This window comes from Varanus komodoensis, unplaced genomic scaffold (assembly GCF_004798865.1).
Source record: "Varanus komodoensis strain SLA01 unplaced genomic scaffold, ASM479886v1 scaffold38, whole genome shotgun sequence".
Classification (NCBI taxonomy): domain Eukaryota; kingdom Metazoa; phylum Chordata; class Lepidosauria; order Squamata; family Varanidae; genus Varanus; species Varanus komodoensis.
In genome coordinates this window covers 7,101,667-7,123,790 of record NW_025335909.1, presented here as the reverse complement: position 1 = coordinate 7,123,790, position 22,124 = coordinate 7,101,667, and the positions used below count along the sequence as shown (strand labels likewise).

General features: G+C 42.8%; 1 protein-coding gene and 1 long non-coding RNA gene across 3 annotated transcripts in view; one reads left to right on the top strand and one right to left on the bottom strand.

Annotated features, from left to right (window-relative positions):
- Positions 1 to 771: 771 nt before the first annotated feature.
- On the bottom strand, positions 772 to 12,848 carry LOC123028587. The gene is made up of 4 exons (XR_006415715.1): positions 12,661 to 12,848; positions 9,481 to 9,551; positions 7,582 to 7,670; positions 772 to 875 (listed from the first exon to the last, which is right to left on the bottom strand). It is a non-coding gene; the product is annotated as an uncharacterized LOC123028587 (long non-coding RNA).
- Positions 12,849 to 16,920: 4,072 nt separating this feature from the next.
- ATP2A2 (ATPase sarcoplasmic/endoplasmic reticulum Ca2+ transporting 2) overlaps positions 16,921 to 22,124 on the top strand; it is a 46,329-nt gene continuing 41,125 nt past the window's right edge. The window contains exons 1-3 of one of the 2 annotated variants that reach the window (XM_044440596.1): positions 16,921 to 17,172; positions 18,234 to 18,251; positions 18,347 to 18,429. In XM_044440596.1, coding sequence (XP_044296531.1) covers positions 17,055 to 17,172; positions 18,234 to 18,251; positions 18,347 to 18,429 — 219 coding nt within the window. In that variant the 5' untranslated portion in view covers positions 16,921 to 17,054. The remainder of the gene's footprint in view (positions 17,173 to 18,233; positions 18,252 to 18,346; positions 18,430 to 22,124) is intronic. The other variant, XM_044440597.1, reaches the window with a different exon arrangement.

Here is a 22,124-nt window from a genome sequence, read left to right as displayed (position 1 = left end):
ATGACCTGGAGTCAGGATACCTGGAACCTGTTTTTGATGCTTAGGAAGAGTCCCATAACTTTTGAAGTACCCTCTACAGCAACCCCATTAACAACTTTCTTGTAGCAACTAGTAGATGTTAATGCTATATTAGTTTGACAGCTAATGCAGAAAGGTGAGGAATCCTTCCCTAATCACTGCATTTTACCACTCTCAGAGATACAGGAAACTCAGGTTTTCCTCCTGGTAAATTGTGGATTCCTGCTTATAATCTGTGAGGTCACTTGCCATGCATGGAGATCCTCTCAAAGTTACCTCTGAGTAACTTGTCATGTGTGAAGATGCTTTAGGCCAAAGGATTGAAGGCACACCCAAGAAGTTATGAACTGCATCCACTGAACCTCTGGCTATCAAAACCATCAAAATCTTCATGTGAGTCAAGTTTGGAAGGGTTGGCAACCTGGTGTTTGGATTAGAACTCCTATCAATTCCAGTCAACTTGCCCAGTACTCAGATGCGAGTTGTCTAGAAGGCAGCTGGTCACATATCCCTTCATAATAGTACAGTTGTGTACCTATTTACTGGTAAGACTCCTGTAACCAATGTGGTTACTTACTAGGAAGTATGCTTGGGATTCAGCTCAAGAGCAGGACTGAGTGAATGCCTCAGACATTAATCCACGTTTGTAAAGACACATTAAGATTTATCTGTACTGAAATTACTTCCATCTTCCACCCTCCACTACCCCAACACCAAATATTATTATGCCTTTGGCCTGTTCACTTGCCTTTTAAGGTCTTCTTGGTACTTTCCTTGGGAATGCAATTTGTTCTGTGATGAAGTTCCCATTGGTCTCCACTAGAAACATCTGTCTTTAATCATTTATATCAAATTACCTATTTCAAAAAATAGAACAAAAGCAAAGTATTTATTTTAGAAGCATGTGCAGTAAGTGGGTTCAGAGTATCTCTTCTGGAAAGCCCAAATGTGGTTCAGAACACTCACATGCAGATAGAGAGACCTTTGGGTGACTGCAAATGTCTAAGGGCAGCCTAAAAATCATATTAAATTAAACTAAGAATAGGTCTGTGACATTTATGTTCAGATCCCAAATCTATACGAGAACTGAGTGATCCATTCACAATACTAGCTGCTGGCTATGATACATTGCTGCCATAATTTCTACAATGGGAAAGTAAGGTACAATCTTGATTAAGTAGTTAATAGAAACAAATTTCTTAACACATTCTAGACTTCAGTGGAAGGCTTCAGTTCAGATTCTAGATTCCTTTCCCTTCTCTTTTTTAAGCATAGTTGACTTCAAGGTGAGCAACAGTGTACCGACAGACTGAAATGTTTTAAGATTTGTGTTCCTTTGTAGACATGGACTACCTTGTTCAACAAAGATGGCAGAAGGACACTGTTGGCAGGTGATGGCATATGTCACACTGGAGGATGAGCAGATGGATAAGCCACGGATGACATCAATAGCTGTTGTTATCAGTGTTAAATAATATCAGTGATAGATAGGACTGTTGGATTCTGGGTTTCTTGCAGTGTCTAGTCTTAAATTTGTGTCTCTGCTAGATTGTCTGTCGTTGCTAGTGAATGGCTAGCTATTTTAGTTGATAGAGCTGTCTATCATAGACAGCCAGGCTGCCAACTCTCAGAAGTTGGAAAACAGTTCATATTCTGCCAAAACTGTCTCTAATCCAATAAAGTTTATGCCATCATTTATAAAAGAAGCATTTAAGGTCCCACAAGGTTTTGTAATGTTTTTGCTAGAACAGACTAGCATGGCTAACTCTCTAGAACTCTAAAACTAACAGAAACAGTGATATCCTGTGGCATTTTAAACACTAATTAGGACTGCAAAATTTAAGGTGCAATTCTATGCATATTTAGTTCCCATGCAATTTTAATAGGCTTGTGAACTGCCCAAAGACCTTTAGCTATTCAACAGTATGTGTGAAATAAATAATAATGATTTCTTTAATGAGGTGACGGTCCTAAAATTAATCGTGAACCCAAGTCCACAACAATAGAACAACATACATGGTCATCTTTTTTAGCATCAGGTTAAAACTACCCTCTATTTCCATGTATATGATGGGTTAGGTCTGCTGTTTTAATTAGGACTAGTTTTTAATAAAAATGTTTTAGATGTTATATTTGTGTATATTGGAATGTTTATCTGTTTTAAACTTGCACATTTAAATGTTATATTGTGTTTTATTGTATTTATATTGTATCTTTTGTATTTGATTAATTGTTGTGAACTATCCAGAGAGCTTCAGCTATTGGGCAGTACAGAAAGAAAAAAATAAAGGCTCTGAAACACTCTGCATGTGAACAAGCACTAAACAAATTGTTAAATGTAATCAAATATAATAAATGCACATCAAAAGTCATTTTCTGAAACTAATAATGATGAATCATCCTCCAATCACAGATTCCTGTTTCATGGCTTTCTGAGACATATTGCACATAAAGCAGTTCCATTTGTGACTGTTTAGTGAAGACATTGTTGGCATGTAGACTTGACTAGCAGCATTACTTCATGGTGGACTCAAGTAACCTATGCAGAACAAAATGTCAAAGGATAAACGCGCCTTCAATCCACTGAAGGCCATAACAATTATTATTAGATTGAGGTGTTTTCTGTTGCACTGACGTTGCACTGAAACCTTTTCTCTTGTAGGACTTTAAACAATGCCAGGCTCCTCATTTCACCAGCTGTGGTAGCCAATAGTTACTGAATACAAACTGGAGTGTCTCCTTACTCCAAGGCTGTTCTTCAGGCATATCTTTAAACTTAATAGTCTCTCCCCGTTGGCTTAATTCCCCCTTGGGAGGGTGAAAGAGCAAGAGGAGGTACGCAGAAGGTATTGTGTTCCTCTGTCTTCTCCAGCGATGAAACAAGAGCAGCTCAACAAGAAGAAAGCAAAGCTGCTGCTATTAATATAAGTCTCAAGTTGTTTTTTTAGCAAGACTAGAGACAAGTTTCTCTCTTTGACCTTTCTGTGTCCCTTCTGGGTTGCAAATTCTGTAAGCCCAAAAGTAATTTTTAATAGAATAATTGCGTCCAAAAGGACTGCAAGGGCATCTGATCAAAGCAATCCATGTGGGGTAAGGTGGGACTGTGCCCCTCTCACAGACTGAAATGGATCATAGGCAAAGAATTGGAGTACCTTAAAAGAGTTTGCTAAGCAACAAAGGCAACGAGAGGAAAGGCAGGTAGTGATAAAGCCTGGATAGCAAAGTAGAATGAGACATATCTGACACTTAGGCAAAATCCCCTGGGAAGTTCTCCCACACAAAAGTCCACTGCAATCAATTGAAGCCGCACAAGATCAGTCTTGTGAAGGTCCTCTCACTTCATTGCAGCTCGTGTCACAGCATTTCCCTGGTGGGTTGCAACTCCATTTCAGGGAAGACAGGTGGATTTCCAGCTTAGATGCCCAAACATACTGGGCTGGAAATTTTCAGAGAGAAGGAAGACTGCTATGGATGTTTAGGAAAATAAAATGCTGCATAATGTAAATGGTAAAGAATAGTGGCTTACTAAACTCTGACTCAAAGGACTCACCATTGTGAGTCTGGATGCTAACCAACATTTATAGTCAACATACTATATCTTCAAAAGCATGGGTTCAGCCTGGATTTTTTCTGATTATATAGTATTAGGAAGCCCAAAGAAGGCTGGTCTTTGCCTGCTTCTAATCAATTCCACCTACTTTACTTAACTGAACTGTATGATTCTGTTTCCTCCTGATTGTAACCTTGTACAAGCATGACCAAAGTAAAATTCTGGACTTTGTGGGAAGCAGTCTGTCCAACAGGAATTAAGACAATGTTATAATTAACTTCAATGGGTCTACTGAAAACACCGATTAAGAATTCAGTCTATCTGTCCTTACTTTACTCACCAACGGAAGGAAGGACAGCCAGCATTCCCTGTCAATGCATTCCAGGGCAATTTCTCACAAAGAAAAGACATGTGCTATTTTGCAGGATGAAAAACAGGTTTCTAACCAGAAATCTGCTCCTTTGGTTCCCTTCATGCCTGACAGATATTGCCCTTATTTAACCTATATTAAAGCTTCCAGCTAGTTGAAGTCACTTACAAATACCTAGCAAAACTGACTAGAAAATCTGAATGAGTTTCCAATAATGTATAGTATTTTGCTTCTTCCACACGTACTTTTTGTGCATTTTCAAGCTGAGGTAGAAAAGAGAGGGAAAGACCTGATTATTTTATTTTGAAAGGTATGAATAAATACAGAAAAGAACTTGTGTCACTTATGTATTTCAACACATTGTTTGAATATGGCCCACTTCAAAGTAAGTCCCACTATGACTTCTAAGTGCATCTGACTGTTCTACTAGAAAGAAAAACAGGCAATATGTAAAAGAAAGCAAGTGCTCCTTCAGAACATGATTCTAACCTCCTGGAAGGCAGAAGAGTGCAGCTGCAGCTTCCCCAAGCCAGTTCTTGCTACTGAAGTGAAAGTGGTGTGATTTGTCTTTCCTTTTATCCTGCTTGTGAAGAGGTCTACTTTGACTCCAAAGGTATTAAACAATTTCCTTCCTGTCCCTATCCCTCCTGTTTCCATCCCTCTCCCTACCATAGGAACAGGAGCTCTGGCAACAGGAGCCCTGAGATCAATTCCATGATGTTGCAACATGATGTTCCATGTCTATTGAACATCAGCTACTGATCAGGGCTGGCCCAGGGTATTATACTTCCTGGGGAGGACAAGATTCTGCCACATTGATTTCCATTTCCAAAGCAACCTGGGCTCCTAGTCGACTCCTTGGTACAATGTCCTCTGCCACACCTGAAGGTTGCAGGCTAGCCTAGAGGGGGCAAGGTAGCCTATAGGGCCCACAGCTCTCTCCTCCAACACTTTGCTGCCACCTCCAAGCATCAGCTACCTGGAGCAGCTCTGTTACTGATGCAGGCAGCACACAGATGTGGATAGTTAAGTGGGTGCCATTTAACAAAGCGCCCTGGTGAGGTTTTGTACAGGCCTGTGGCAAGTTTTTTCTTCTTGTCTGAGGAAGTACAGGGAGTGGGGTATCTGGAAATTGGGTTCCATTTCAGAGGAAGGAGAGAGCATGGCTAGTTCATTGCTCCTAACTACAACACAAACACTAGATACCGATCTGTCCTCTGTCTGGATATAAGCCAGCTTCCCTTCATTCTGTTAGACTCACAAGCCAGGATAGGGCCGTGCAGATTAAAAAGCAGGCAGGGCGAAGTAGATAAGAGCTGGGGGGTCCACAGTGGCAACTACCAATTCTGACGTTCCGTAACAGCATTCCTTTTAGTTTTTTCCATATATGTGACCAAGATGAGTGAGACAGCAGGGCCATTCTACGAACCATGCTAAAATAATTCCTCTTTCCTGGCATATCATGTTTTTTCTGATTGTATGCCTGTGGAGCAGGAACAGCCTTGTTTAATTGATTTTATGTAAGTAACTCTGGAAGCCTTTTTGGCTAAGAAGCAGCATAAAATACCTTGAATAAATAAATACATGACTGGCTGCTAATTACTAATGTGGGGAAGGAAGTGAAGTGCTGTATTTGGGTACACTGTTGTTGTGGTAAGAGCAAAACCTATCCCACCCCCCATCCCTGATATTTATTTATTTAAAATATATATTAAGGCTGATATGGGGCAGCCTGACCTTCATCGACAGAGACCCCAGAGTGTGTGTCAACATGCATAGCACAGAGATACATACTGCATCTCTCAGTGGTCCTCCATACAATATATAAGCCATACTCCCAGACACTTACCATCTCAACATAACTACATACATTTCCCTAGTTAATTGTAAAACAAAAGGTTCCTGCACTGAAAACTGTCCTTCACAAGAGACAGTAATTACTCCTGACTATCCAACAGGCTTATATCTAACATGCCTAGAAGTCTAGAAAAAATAACAGTAAAATATTCAGAAGTTCAAGAAAACAGGTACAGACTTACAACAAGTTGAACTCCAAAAAATAATAAAGTCAAGCTGTCAGAAAGCTAAAAAGAAAGTACTCCTGTACCAAAGTTATAGGAAAACCTGCCTACTTTATGTTATCTTCTCCCTTTCTCTCTGCTCCTCCACCCCCCTGCATGAGGTATGGGATTTCCTGATAAGCAAGCCAAATATGAAACATGTTCGCATTAAGAGCCAGGAAATCCCAACTGCCAGCATTGAGAGGTTAGTGGGATTAGGGTTTACATTAGCTGTTTATTACTGCAATATCACTTCCTCGGAACATTAATAGGTCATCTAATCCAAAGAGGGCAACAGACAATTACCTTAATGCATTTGCAAACTTTTAGTGACAAGTCTTTCTTGTTTAGATTTTAAAAGATTGGCTAGTAAATGCCAATTGTTCATGTAACTTCATGATTTCCTGAGGCTGTGATGACTTAAATATAATGTAACAGTTGTTCACTCTTTGGTTGTAGGTATATTACTTATTTCAAAGGCTACATTAAAGATGGATAGCATGAATCTCTCCTGAGGAGATTCATGGATTGTCATGGATTGTCAGGAAATATAAATGGGATCTAAGACAGGATAATGCTGGCTGAGGAAGATGGGAATTGTAGACTAACACATCAAGAGACTCAGACTGGAAATGTCTACTTCTCCGACCATTAATAATATTCATTAATGTTGTTTTTTCAGCACAGTTAGGATCTAACTGTTGACCACAACCAAGAATGAAATTATCTTTTAGGTTTGAAGCTGAAATTTCTGCAGTACCAAATTTTGAACTGGAGACTAGTTTCAATACTTCCTGTGGTTACGTGGGATGTACACAGCTTGGATTACAGCCAGATTTCTAGTTTGGTGGGCACAGAAATGTACAAACACAAAGTACAGAAGAGATATGGAATTAGATTTCTGGTAACTAATGCCTCAGAGCTTGGGAACGTGACAGATTTATTTTTTCTGTCTGCACTGACAGGCCACAGATATTTTAATGGAATGTTAGCAGTTTTGCATCTAATTACTTCCAAACCTTCTAGCGCTCTCTCCCTTACACACACACATGCTCATTAGGTCACACATTTTGCTCCCAGTTAATTATTTTCTATTTTGGTGCAGTCAAAGGGAAAAAAGTGGAAGGGCTTGCTGAGAATTTCAAGCTATTCATTTTCCCCTCTTTCTCCTCTACTATGGTTCCTATGCCCTTCAAGACATTCCAGGCATCTGGTGCTTCTGACTCAATACTTTTTAAAAGTTCCTTAATGACCCCCTGTGTCATGGGGCAATGTAAGTCCTTTTGCCCAAGATCAGGAACTGGACTAAGCCTTATTGTCCTCTAGCCTCTATCAGTCATATCCTTGAGCTTCCTGTCTGCTCTTCTATTTTGTACATCATCCAGAAAACTGTTACTATTGGTCAGTTGGTAAGTGGAATGAATGAATAAACAAACAAACATTTCATTGGCTTGTCTGTTTTCATGGCTTCTACTTGGCCATCTTTGTGTCCTGGACATGATCCTGTCTGTATTCCTTCTTGGATTTGATTCTGCCAGGATCTGCATTTTTAAGTTTTCTCCCATGCAACCAGGCACACCTACCTGAGTGCACTTGGGAAACTAGATACACATCAGGAGTGAATTAGATCTTCCAGATAGCTGGCATGTAGACTTCCACTATTCCTCTTGCTCTAAAAATAAATAAAATAGGAAATGCATGGTTGTAAAAGTACAGATTTAATCTTGCTGTCATGACCCTCAGGTATTCAATCCATAACAGATACAGTAACTGTTAAAGTGCTGCCAGGTTAATTTAACTACAGTGGAATATTCTGCATAGGGTTTTTAACTGCTTTTTTCACTGTCCCTGCTTCTATGTCTAACAAATTTAGCAAGTGAAGTTTTCTTCACCACTTTATCTCCATGTCAGGAAAAGCTCTGCCCCTTCCTTTCAGAAGATCAGGCTGCTTTTAAAGGCATAAGAGCAAGAAAGAATGCTCTAAAACTTGGCAAACTAAAGGATTCTAGAGGAAAAGCTGTTGTTTAACATTTATCTAAAATATAGTGACCCCAGTCTTCAATTAGCCTTGTGAGCAGCTTACATACAATAAAAACCAAAACAATGCTTTCCCACAACTTGCAATCTCTAATACACAACAAAAGGAAACAGAGATGGGGAGGGAAGAGGAAAAAAGCAAACTCAGACACCAATTCATAAAGTTAAATAGTAGTTCTTATCAGTTCTTATCAGGACATGGCCCCACGCTTTAGAGTACACAGGAGGACCTCTAAATATAGGAAGACTGGCTTACTATATTTTGAAGAAAATGAAATAATACACATTATGGCCTAAGCATGATAAGGCAATTCAGTTCAGAGTCTAAAAACAATCACTGGTGGGTTTTTTTTTCTAATTATATGTTGGAAGGGAAACTGATCAGAGAGCTGGTCTTTCAGCAGACCTGATGGAGAGACCTTGTTTCATCCAGTCTTTCATCGGCTACGGTCTGATGAAATGGCTGTTGCCAGATGATAGCAAAGGGAGGAACCTGATCGAAGAACAGAACTGATGGAGTGGCCCTGCTTTACATGTCTTTAGGGTAGTGTGGCTTTAGGTAAAGTGCAGCAAAACATCTGAAAATAACTGGGGGGAAAGTCAATAAACAGTCTAAAATAGAAAGGGGTTTGGAGGTCAGAACAATTTTGGTGAGCCTATAATTCCTTCTGACGTAGATAAGAGCTGTGCACAAATGAACACGAAAAAGCAGGACATTTAGCCTGAAAATACCCAGCCCTGGGAACTTTATGTGACTGTTAGCATTCTCTCAGGGGCCTAAAAGCCTCTGCTGGGTATATCCGGTTTTAAGATTATCACTTCATGACTAGCTCTTTGGAGGAACTTGTCAAAAAGTTGGATTCTATTTTGATTTTCCATCATTTTCAAAGGCTGGGAATACTGAACTGATACTGTTGCTTATCATTTTTATCATTGTTATTATTGGACAATAAGGAAGCAAGACCAAGCAAATGCCAAATGCAACCTTTTCTAGAAACCCTATTTTTTGGGGAGCAAGAATTTTTGCCATATTCTTTGTTACTTTATACCCCACCTCTTTTCCATGGAGCTCAAAGTGGTATATGTACATGATCCTCCTCTTAATTTTATCCCTACAACAGCTCTGTGAGTTTTATCCCTACAACAGCTCTCTAAGAGTCAGTGTCTCGCTCAAAGTTATCATTGAGCTTCAAGGCCATGCAGGGACTGGGTGTCTTGAGTTGTTGTGCCAAATATCTCCAGTCTTGCACCATTTTTGCTGCTTTGTTTACCATCATGCCTGATAAAGAATTCAGAATTTTGAAGCTTGCGCATCTGATAAAGGCATTGCTGGTATGGGCTGATAAACATATTGCTATAACATGGATTCTGGATTTTAAAAAAATTAAAGCAAGCATGGCTATCTTTGTTTCCCATTGGAAAAGTCTGTGAAATGCAGCTCTCACCTTCTGAAGCTTATAGTCTTGGGACTCTTGCCAATTTCTGCCTCCTGTTGCTAACAGGAACACCCAACTGCCTAGCAAAAACATAATAAAGGCAAAAAAATCAATAAAAAGCAGGATCATTCAGTTATATGCACTTTAGAGTAACAGAAAATAATTTCTTCCTACTGAGTTTGCAAAACTGTTCTAATCACCTCAATGTATTACTTTTTGGAGGGGGATGGCAGTTCAAAGCTTATAAGCTTCTTAAATACAGCTTGACATATTCTCATCATATCAAAGAGCAAACTGACTACAAAGAAACTGAACTGTAGGGCTATTTTTAAACTGTTTTATCCTACCAAAGAAATACAGCTTTAAATATTTTAATTTCGATATAGCAATTTTAAGGCAATTTAATTTGGATCAGGAGAGATTTGAAATGTTGGATGATGCATATTGTTTGTCATGGCAGCAAGTATGAGAAGAAAAAGTATTAAAGCAGCAGCATGCAGTCCTGCGTTTGAATTCATCTTTCCAGATCACACACCACCTTATGTGCAATAGTTCCACTGGATGTCCATGGCAAAGAGCAGCAACAGCTGCTGGTCAACCTGCCTGCCTTTTATTCCAGAGAGGAAAGTGGACAAGCTAGTGGGTGTGGGGAATGGTAGCAGCGAGGATCCACAGAGGCTGTGATTCCTGAGCCATCACCACTCTTCTCTTCCATTTGTTCTGGGGTAGAACCGGAAGCCTGCAGTCAAAGGAGGGGAATTGTTTGTATACATACCTCCTAAAATGTTTTTTGATTCCATTTACCATCATTTAATAACCATGTTATTATTCACAATAAGTGGTTTACAGATTTTTAAACAGTGGCGTTTCCCCTATTTTTTTCAGTTAGTTATTTTGGAATATGTGGAATATATAACTGATAGCCAATATGATAAGTATCACCCACCTGAGAGTTACAATTATTCTGAGCTTAATTAATACCAAACATATGGGGGTGACCTTGGCACATGGCTTCAGGACTGTACCCTGCAGTTTAGTGACTTAGGTGGTTCCAGTGGACAGCTCCTAGTGCTTTTGGTCAAATATCAGTACCAGCCCATCTTTTCCTGTTCAATGAACCTTCTTGATCTTTTTAAAATTAAAAAAAGATGGAAGAGGAGGTGGGGAAATGCAGGAAGGTTGCAAATGGAAGCCTGACCATTGGCCGTGCTAGTTGAGGCTGACGAGAATTGTAGTCTGAAAAAATCTGGAGGGGACAAAGGTTGCCCCAGCCACCTACTATCCCCTCCCCACAGACACATGGTTAATGTTTGGTGGAGTGATCAAATATTTCTATGTCTATGTGGAAGAGGACCATACTTGAAATAGAAAGGGCATTGCAGGCCAGCAGTTGGATGACCTGGCTGAACTGCCCGAGGATTTGGAATGGCACCCTCCAGTGCTTTGCTTAACTCCAGCCAAAGCCATTAGACTCTGGCCTGACATTTGAGCATCAAAGAGCACTCCATTGTCACACACATTAAGAACAGCTACCGGCATAACAAACAAATCTGCTACCTTACATAATGGAGGCAGGTTCAAGAAGATTTGAAGGTACTGAACCAGATGTCCTCCTCCAAACATATCCCATTTATGTTTCCCTTGTTTTCTCTTGTAAAAAATGTGGCGAGCTTCAGCTGCTGACACATTATAGAAAGAAAACCAGAACACATGATTCATGCCGACAACTTCAGCAGGACTCAGTCTTAAGCAAGAGGTGCTGGGGTCTGATCAAAGTCACACCCTCTGACATGGACTAACTTCTTCCTAGGACCAGATGGTTGCTACTTTTTACTATGAGTAAGGAGAATGTGCTCTGAAAACAGAAATATACAGGAATATTTCTGTGGATCCACCAGTGTTTACACACCAAGCCCAACAGCATTTCCTCCAAAGAAGAGAAGAAAGAGAACCCTACCATGGACCCCAGAAGAGATGGGAACACTGGGCAGTCTTAGGCCTTTTGAGGGGCAGTCAGAGGCCACTTAAGGGACAAGTTTGTGCATACTCAACCCTTTTTTGGTCAGCTCCACAATCTTAGGATCAGTGATGGTAATGAGTTTGGCTAAAACTCAGAATACATAATTCAGTGCCCATTTGGCAGGTAAAGGCCTATGCATCATCAGTTCTGCCTATGAAGGGGAAGTAAGAATTTGTGCGGGATCAGGCTGTGAAGAGGGCCAGGAAAAGGTGACACCACTACGCACAGTATAAAACCCTTACAAGTCACCGATCAGTTATTGATGCAACAGCTGTGTGTGGAACCTCTGGCGTTGGCTCAAGATATTTTGCTTCCCAGGGTGGAACACATGGCATATCCCCAAAATCAATATGCATAGTAAGCAAGGGCAGTATGAGCACTTGTGGAGGGGTATCTCACAGGCACCTATCCACCTCCCTGACAGTCAAAATGCAAAAATAACACAAACAATTTGCTCCCCTTTCATGACACCTAAAATCAGCTGCCTGAGGAAACTGTCTTACCCTGTCTAATGGCAGAGCTGGCACTGGCAAACTTGCTTGCCTCATCTTGGAATCCCAGCTCTGGCCGTTCAGGTCCTGCTGGACAGCTCCCTGGTCTCCTGTCATGTACTCCCTCCTTCTGCACCATGCTTGGGCTGGATGAAAGGAACAACTGCTCCTTCATTCTTTTCTCTGGATTTCTGTCAGAGGGGACCCGGTCATCCAGTTTCAGGGAAGAAAGCACCGTTATTCTTTTTGCTGTAATGGCCGCAAACGGAGCACGTTGCATTTCCTCACAGGGGAGAAGAGCATGCAACTTGGTTATAAACAGAGCTTGTGCCATGGGGCACTGCTGGGGTGGTGGCTAAGTGTGTTCCTAGGCCCCGGTGGCCCCAAACTATTAAAAACCAAGCCTGCCTCTAACTGAGTTCTCATCCTCTATCAAGGTCCCCATCCTGGAGTCTGTTCCTTGGTTATACTATGTAGAGTATGAAGAAATGTTGGAGGCTTGCTTTTATACAAATAAGGTTATTTCTTCTTCCTCCTCCTCCTCCTCCTCCTCCTCCTGTCACCCAGCCTTTCTGATTCAAATGTATTATTCAAGGCAGCTTACACTAATTAAGTGAGCAATCCTGTGTTCCAGAAAAGCATCCCAGAGACACCCCTCCAAGGCTGTAGGCACTATACCTTGACAGGTGCATTCCAAAGTTCAATCGGTCCCTTTGCTTCTTCCTTTGCCCTTTTCACCAGCTGCTTCAGAGATTGTAAATGCAGACTTGGAAGGCATGAAAGGGGGTGTTCTTCTTCTGCAGATGAGAGAGGCCAGAAGACAAGAAATCAGGTGAAGTCTCCAGCCCTGGCTCAGTCTTCACCAGCACGACCTGATGGAAAGATAAAATTGTAAAAAGGAAGATAAAGTGGCAAAAATACTCCATAGACAATAGTCCAGAAGGGTGCAGTTCTGATTATACAGGTAAACCAAAAAATAAAATAAACTTGCACATAATCACTGTTATTTCTTTACATGGCCTTGGTATTCACCTTTCCTAATCAAATTAAGCCCTGACACAGCTCCTTTAAAATATTCTGGATTGCATTAGAGACAAAACGAATATTTTGCTGCATGAATGACTGCCCACTTCCTCAGATAAATGAATGGGCATTTTATTCCATTAAAGCCAATAAAATTTGCTTGAGAATTATTTTGACCTTTTGCAGTGCTGCCTTTCTTGCCAAGGTGCCACTCTGCATTCATGATACAATTTCAGCATCTAAGGAGCAGTGAATGTGTGTGTGCTGGTTTCCCTTTTAGTTACATCTTTCCTACAGCTTGCTCCAGGCAGAGAAATTAATCTACCTGAATCCTTCATCTTTCCACTCTTTTAACATAGCTTTGAAGCCTTTTCACCTATGGGCCAAGACAATAGGTTCCCAGTGAAAAAGTCAAATTGGTTAGGGAAAATTATGTTCCCTTCAAGAAAGCCTAATACCCTAATTTATATTCATCCAAAGTAAACAGAAGGAAAACCATAATGGTTTTTCTGGGGCATAGCATGAAAATCTATATTCAGCAGACTTGTCCCCACTTTGAATACATCTATATAGACTGTCCCTTTGTGCTTCTTAAGCAGCCATCTTCTTTCTGGCAAGATAAGCACTGAATTTAGTTCCCGAGTATCAAGGAATACATATGTCCCATCATGACAATTTTTGACAAGCTTTGATCACTAAATGAATATAGGTCAAAGATTAGGGAAGCATTCTGTACCAAAAAAAACACACTTTTTCTGAAGCAGTGAAACAAAGAAAATTTGCTGCCCAATCGCAGCCATGGCATGCATACTTCTGAGTAGAAACAACAGGGTGCCAAAAAAAAAAGAAGAAAAAAAAAAAGGCTAGAGCCTCGGATGAGTACACTCCAGTGCTTGGTGGACAGCAATAATGACACTTATTTTACATTAGCAGCAGAAGGGATTTATAGTATAACAGATCTGCCAACACTCCTGAGTAGGAGACAGGGATTATAAACCAGATCCCATTTTGCAATCTGATCTCCCAGCTCTAACATACTACTACTCTTACTAAAAATAACCAAAATGATCATAAAATAAATGGTGTAAATGCCACCTGCTTAGGCTGGGACATGAGAACATAATAAGAATTGTGCTGGAAGGGAATGAAGTCCAAACTTGTCCAGCATCCTGTTTCCCACAAATGCCTATGAGAATAAGGACAGCACCTTCGTGTCTGTGCTCCCCAGCAACTGGTAGCGAGAGGCAATACCATGATTCAATGACAACCTCTCCTCAACCCAAACTCTACAAACCTGGCCTAGGTAATGAATATGGGTTGAAAAGTGACAGGATGCACAGTACAAGGAAGAGGCGCAATTTTAAAAGTTTGACAACGGTGATCCAAGATGCCCAAGTTAGTTATTTATCCAGGCAATAAAGCCAGTGTGGCAAAGTCATTGTGAGTGCTGGACAGCCCTTCAAGTATCAGACTGCCCTCTGTAGTGCAAGACACATGTCCCCCCCCCCCGGTAGTTCATAGTACATTAAAGAGACCTATATACTTTAGACACCTCCAGATACTGCACTGGCAGCATCAATGTACCAGAAAATCCCAATAAAGGAAAGAACAACACAAAGCCACTTTTCCCAAACCACTTCAGACAGGGGCTCCTGTGCTGCTATTCCAACTTTTTGTGTTTTACAGCTTTTCTCTGGTAAGCTGTGGAAAACATGCAAGGGTTACAAATGGGCTCCCATCGCCTGGTCCTCTCATAAATTTCTGTGAATCAGGCAGGGAGGAAGCAAGGTAAAAGTATAGCCCAAAAGACCCCTAAATCCAGGGAGCCAAAACATCTCCCAGTGTAATATGGTGGTTGTCCTGAAAGTGCCTCAGACCCACAGGGGTCTTGTGGAATGAGGTAAGCTGTGTAAATTGTTTTGCGAACTTTCTAAAAAGTAGCGTAAAAACATTTTAATAAAGACACTCACAAAAAAATTAATGTGGGTGCCTTGAGAAATGCTTCAACTTGATGGGGCAAAGGCTTGCCAGAAGAGAGGGTGTGACCCATGGAAATGCTTCCCAAGCCGAAGTCTTAGCCTTAGCTCAGCCACACGCTCCTTGCAACATTTCTTTCACAAACATGAAAGCGAGTTCTAGAGATCTTCACTGTGGCTCAACATGCGTGACAAACGCACAAGGACCTGTTGTGCAGCCCGCATACAAGAAAAGCTGTGTGTGGAAACTTCTGGAAAGAATTGAGGCCTCACCATATTCATCTCTCGCACATGCAGGCATGCACATTTAGGGCACAATCCTATGGATGTGAGTGTATAGCTTTTTCCTTCAGTGTAATTTTAAAAAAGGGTGCGTGGATTTATCTATGACTTAAAGAAGGGTGCATTTATTTATTTGAGGCTTCTATATCCGCCCTTCACAATGTGTAATTCAATGTGGACCTTCTCTAAAAACGTTTGTAGTGTGTGTGGGAGAGAGAGGCGGTGTGTGACAATGTGTGCGACACACACACACACGCGATAGTTAGATGTGCGCTCTCCTTCTATACACGTGTTCTGAAAGAATGTGGCGGGCGGGCAACCATCCTCGCCCGTCGGCCTGACAGGAACTCCCGACGGAAATGAGCAGGCTGCCGCCAGGGCCCCGTCAGGAGAGCAGCTCGCCTCGCCTCCCCTCCCCCACCCCTCTCAACCCCGCTTTGGGATGCCGGTCCGTTGACGCTCCAGACGTCCCTTTCTGGTCTCTCCTTCAAAAAGAAAAAAAAAAAAAGAACTTTTGGTTTCGACGCCCGCCCGCTTACTCCTCTTTCCCCAGCCAAGCCTATTCGGAGACGGAAGCGCGCTGGAACGCCTCAGCACCGCCGCCACAAAATCAAGGCGCGGGCGAGCAGATTCCCCCCCATTCCCACCGTCTTCCCCCCTCCCATCCTCTGGCGAAATCTCAGCAACAGGGCAGTATACGGGCGTCCGGGTGACGTCACGAGGAGCCCTCCTCCTCGCGCTCGCTCTTTTTTTCTGCCCCCGCTCTCAGCCAATGAGCATCGTCCACATGCCGCGGCCGCGAGAGGGGCAGCGGCGAGTTGGCTCCGATAAATTCTATTAGAGCAGCCGCCGCCGGCTCAGCCACAGCGCCGGGGAGGGAAGCGGGGCGTGCGAGCGCGAGCGGCGGAGAGAGAGAGAGGGAGGGGGCCCGGGCAGCGACCATCCCCGCCCTGATAATACGGCGCGATTGAAAGGACGGGGAAGGGGCCGGCTGCCGACGGAGACCGCCGAGCTGGAAGCGGAGGGGGGCACTTGTTCCCTCCCTTAAGCGGCGGCCGGGGCAATCCGTTTCGCCCCCCCCCCATAGGAGAGCAGGGTGGCAGATCTCAAGGCATTATTGTAGGACTCAGGCTGAGGAGGGCGAGGGAGGCCGGCGAGAGCCCTCTGGAGCAGGACCAAAGGGGGCAGGAGGGGTCGTTTAACTTGATAGTGACCCCCCAGTCCCTGTCGGGGCGACAGTTCGGAGGCTGATCGCCCTTCCCGCACCTTGGGCATCTCCTGCACACAAGCACGACCTGAGGCGGGCTGGGGGAGGGCAGGGCAGGGCGCCCCCGCAGGTCCAGCCCCGCCAGCGCGCTGGAGCGGGTCCCGCGGGCGACCTTTCTCGCCCCCTTATTCTGGCAGTAGGGGGGCCGCCTCTCCTTCGGGGGCCGCCTCGCAGGGGGACAGACCCTCCCAGCGTCCCTCTCCCGAGCGCGGGGGGCGCCCTGCGGCTTCCCGGTCGGTTCATTGTATTCCAGTTATTTTTTCCGCACACAAGCCTCCGGCTGGGCTGCGGATCCTGCCTTATGGTGACAGATCCGAGGGGCTGCGGGGCTCCTTAGGGGCGGGGGGCGGGAGAGGGCTGCTGGCGAGGCCGGCCGGCCGGGGCGAGTGCGTGCGCGCGCGCGGCCGCTGCTGCAAAGAAGGAAGAGGAAGAGCGAGGAAGAGGGAGGGAGGGAAGGCGAGCGAGCGAGGGACACGCACGGGCGAGGATCCGTCGGCGCTGCTCCCCCTTCCCCGGCGCCAGCCATGGAGAACGCGCACACCAAGACGGTGGAGGAAGTGCTGGTTTACTTCGGTGTCAACGAGAGCACCGGGCTCAGCCTGGAGCAGGTCAAGAAGCTCAAGGAGAGATGGGGCGCCAACGGTAGGTCGCCCGGAGCGGCTCGGCTCGGCCCGGCCCGGCCCGCCGTCGCGCTTGCCCGCGGCCGGGGAGATGCTGCCGCGGGGCGCGCTCCTCGCCGCCCTTTCGCCCCTTCCCGTGCGCAGCGGCGCCCTTCCCCGTCCCGGGGCCTGCCCGCCCGGGCCTGAGCCCTTTGTGCAAAGCGGCGGCCGCGCACGCACTCCGGCATCTGCCGCTGGACCCGGAATCAAAGAAAAGAGGGAGAGGGAAGATGGCTGACTTCGCAATCCACCTCGTGGGTTTCCTCCATGCCCCGGGCGCCTCCGGCTTCCCCGGTGTGTAAACTGTCAGTCCAGTTCCCTTTCCTGGCGGTAGAAGTGCTGCTACCTATTAAATGCCGCTTTTCTTCTTTTCCTCTTATTTCAGCCGCTCCGTTGCTTAATTGACCTTTGTTTCTTAGGCTCCTTTTCCGGATTGCTCCTCCGTTCCTGTGAAACGTTGCTCTCGGTTTAAAAAGGAGGAGAGAGCACTCTGGAAAAAAAAAGATATGCTTTTTAATTTGTTGCAAAATTGGCTTTCCTATAGGAGACTGTCTCACAGGGCCAGAGATGGGGAGCTCTCCCTGAAAGGTGTATAAGACCATTCTTTCCCTTTCTCTCCCTATTATCCCCCGTTTCCTAGAACACAAAAATTGGGGAAAATAAAATACATGTCTGGCTGCCACTTAGGGAAGGGGAGGGAGTGTTTAAAGCCTTTGACCCTGCGTATGGCACAGCCCGGGAAGTTCGGGTTGGCAGCAGTGATGACTTGGCTGAATCGGTAACCTCACCAGCTTGATGCTGAAGCATACTTTGACGTAAAATGCAGGAAGCATGAGGCCTCTCATTGAAAGAAAGAAAGAGGAACTTTAACCATTACGTTGCAGGTAGCTTTCGAGTCTAGTTAAATATGGTAGGTTTAAAAAGCCATGGATGATTAAATCTAGCTGAAATGCCAAGAATAGGACACTGTATTATATCTAATGTTATTGTTTGATTTTTTTCTCCCCTTTTAACATGCTTCTTGGGAACTGTTGCTTCTTAAAGAACTACCAGCTGAAGAAGGTAAGCAAATTTATGAGAAATTTGTGATCGTGATATCTTGAGTTTTCACCAGTATGTATTTGACAGATTATGTATTCTGCATTTTATCTTGGCAGGAAAAACTTTACTTGAGCTTGTGATCGAACAGTTTGAAGATTTATTAGTTAGAATTTTGTTGTTGGCAGCATGTATATCATTTGTAAGTATCTTCTTACATCTTTGATTTCATATTTGTATGACCAGCCATTACTATATTGAAGAACAGATTTTTCAGACATTGCTAAACTGAGAAGCATGACATGTGGAAAATGAATTTCCCCTCTCAAGTTTTACTCTTACTGGTTGGCTTGATTCCTGCCTACTCATTTACATAAAAGATTCTCTGATTCCTGTGACAATAAACTGGACACCAATCCAAATTGCAATTTTTCATGGAATGTTTAATCGAAGTGGAACACCTGGGATTGAAAATACGTTTAGTGGGACTAAGCCTGCATGCCAGGCAAACCAACACATGCTAGCGCTTCTCGGACAAATACTGTTTTCTTACTTCTCTGTTTAAAGGAGTTTCTTCCAGGGCAATTACATTTTAACCTTGGCCCCAGTAAGAAGGTGAACTAGTATTCTTTTTGCAGTTGATTGTTATGAAACTAACCGAGACTGCTGGGAGTCTTTTTTTGGATGCAATGCAAACTGTAAATAGAATTTGCATGGGGGAATATTCCAGTTGCCTTCCCTTGCTGATAATAGCAAGGTGACAGTTGTTGCTCTTGACAGTGACAAGAATGATGACAGCAGTGATGGCACCATTGTTGACCAAATTTGGTAACTGACCTTTGGGAAGCCTCTTGTAAAATAAACTCCTTGCCTTGTCTGCAGAATTGGTAGGTTGGGGCTGTGAAACCAGTTCTGAATTTTTAATTCTGGATTTTTTTAGGGAAAAATATATTTTTTTAAGTGAATAGGCTAATGTTGCCTGATGCCAAGCATGTGATTGCAGTGGAACAGTAGACAGGAAATCAAGATCAAAATGAGAGGGAGCGGTGGTCGTGGTACCCACGTTCTGATACACTGGGGTGGAAGAAATGGGTAGTTTCTTCTTAAAAGCATAAAGAAAGGTTCCAGAACAAAAGGGTGAGCATGGTGCCCTTAATAATGTGCTTTGTCAGCTGTGAGGAGGCTCAAATTTGAATAACTATGCAACTGTGTGGCGCCCTTAGGCATGTTACTACATATCTCTTTGACCTACCTGACAGGGTTGCTGTGAGAATGAGTGAGATAAAGAATCTGCATTGAAAAATGGGGTATAGAGAAAGCTGGGATTTGAAAGAGATTTTTGAATAGATCCAAGCATGTACTTGGCCGCTTCCTTCCTCCACACAGGCTCTCTAGGCTTTCCCTTTACACTCATTGCTTTATGCTGTGTTCTGTTCTCTGGGGGATCCCCTGAATTTTGGAGCAGCTTTTCGGATGGCATGAGGGACTATAGTGAGAAGTGGGGCTTCAGAAACCCCTGTATAGTGTCTGAAGCTCTGGTTCATAGGCCGAGCTTCCATCCATGTCTCTCTCCCAGTTTTTATTTAGGCTCTGCGTCAGTTTTCAAAGTAACTTAACTATACCTTTGGGTCTTTCTTAGAAGCCAGAAGATCAAGACCAACAAAAATGTAGTTTTGTCTTGTCATTGACAAATGACTTATGGCAGTAAGAGTGTGATGATTAAAACAGCCAGTGGGTGAGCACAGGGTTATCCATTATAGAGCTATGTAGCATAGTATGTTGCTTGAACCTGAGCCAGTGAGGGCATCAAATATCATGACATTAGTAGGCTCTTCCCAAGAAGAAGGGCTTCTGTTCTTATACATGTTCATCACTGCAGCCAGCCACTGGCAAGCATTGTTTTTTCTTGTAGATAGAGATGGCTGAATCAATTTGGCTTTTTCTTTAAGGCAGTGATCTATGTGGCAGACGCAAATTTGCATGAGCGAGCATATTAGCTATAGAAAGCTGTTTAAGATGAGTGCCACATGTTAGAAGCTCACTAGAGAATGGTGGAAAATAGGGGTAGGATGCGCTTACTCAATGTATATTTGTAATGTTAAAATAATGGAAAATAATATTCAAATTCTCCAGTCAAGTCTATAAGTTATTCATAATTTTGTAGTATTAAATTTGCCCTTCATAAAAGATAAATAATGGTTTAAACTTTATTTGAATGACTATCCATTATTTGTGGCTGGCCTAAATTTGCTGAAGAAGTACATTCTGAAAGCATCCAGTTCTTACACTCTGTGTGCCATGCATTCTATAATTTGAAAAGTTGTGCTTATAAATGTGAGAGTGACTTCTTTAATTGCTCATATTTGAAGATGATTTCCTATATCTTACTGTGAATAATGTTCCCTACAGTTAGAATGACATGGTTGAGGGGGTTTTTTTCTGGAGGATGCTTTCCTAAAGCAATTTTCAAGAAGCAAACTTGTGAGTTTACCTTTCCACAATGTATTTTAACATTTTAAGCGAAATTTGGACTTCATTAATTCCAAAAATGGAATGTGTATAATCTTGCATTTCATGTAATTCATGTGCTGACTAAAGTTACTGCTAGAATCTCAGACACTATCAGGACTGCATAATGTAGATTAGAGGTTTTTGTGGAGAGGCATTTTTTTGGTTAACTGTTGTCTTTTTTTCAAGTATTTGTAGTCCCATACTTGACATTTTTCCTAGTCTGTAGACTTAATGGGAGGACAAAGCCAAAATTTGAAAGGGCATAATTGTGTTTACCAGTTTGTGTCCAAGAGTACAATATAGAAAATTGAATTTAAATTGTGTAGTGTACTCAGATGTGAAAGAGAGATTTGCTTGTACATATTGTTAATGCTGAGGCAATTCAGAATCTGAATGTTGGTACAGAGAATTGGCACAGTCCTGAATGTTAATTGTAAGGTGCTGTTGAGTAACCTGTTCCCACCAGAATCATAGAACAAAGTTCTTAAATTATGATGCTTCAGTATCCTTAATTTGCAAAGAGACTACTCAGTACTTAAAAGAACCATCTGAGTGTGCATTAGGGCAAGATCTGTTCATCTTCTAACAAAGGAAGGAATTGAGATTCCTCAAGGAATATGAAACAACAGGAGTCTTATTTTGCAGTATGCTAGTAAATCTACTACAAAGTTAGCATACAGCCCGAGTTTAGAGAATTGTGTCTTATTCTGGAGATAAGCTTCATCCTTATTCATGGGTCCAGATCCATAAAAACAGTGAAATGTGCCACTTTATTTTTCTTATTGCTGTCTGGTATATGTTTTTTCTTACAAATTGTCTTGTATGCTAAATTGTTAAACAATTTGGGTACCAGGGTTAAAATAAACTGGAATCCAATAGAAGAGAAGTTGATTTTAAAAACAGCAACATGTAAATGTTGTATGCATGATACTTTGTTTTAAAATTAAGCTTGGCACTTGAGAACTGCTCCCAGGTAGATTTTAAATGTGTCCTATTTTGCTAGAGAAGGAAAAAATATTGGTGATCATGGCCTTCTGCATGCAGCAGTAGTTCTGTTAAACAAGATTATGAAACTGTTGCCTTTTGACCAAACTCTAGAACAGCACCTGGACATTTTATAAGCCAACATCCTGTAGCATTTTGAGTCTGAGTAGAACTGAAAAGGCCAGATTTAAATCCCCACTTAGCCTTGAAGCTCATTGGTTGACCTTGGATTCATCACACTCGGTTCACAGGATACTTAGGATAAAAATGGGGCAGAACAGTCTATACCTGGAGATTCTTGGCCAGGGAGTAGAATGAAAACTTAATCATTTGCTGTATGAAACTCCAGTGTAGTTTTCCCCTGACGATCGGTCTGTCCTGGATAGCCTATCTTTCTCTGGA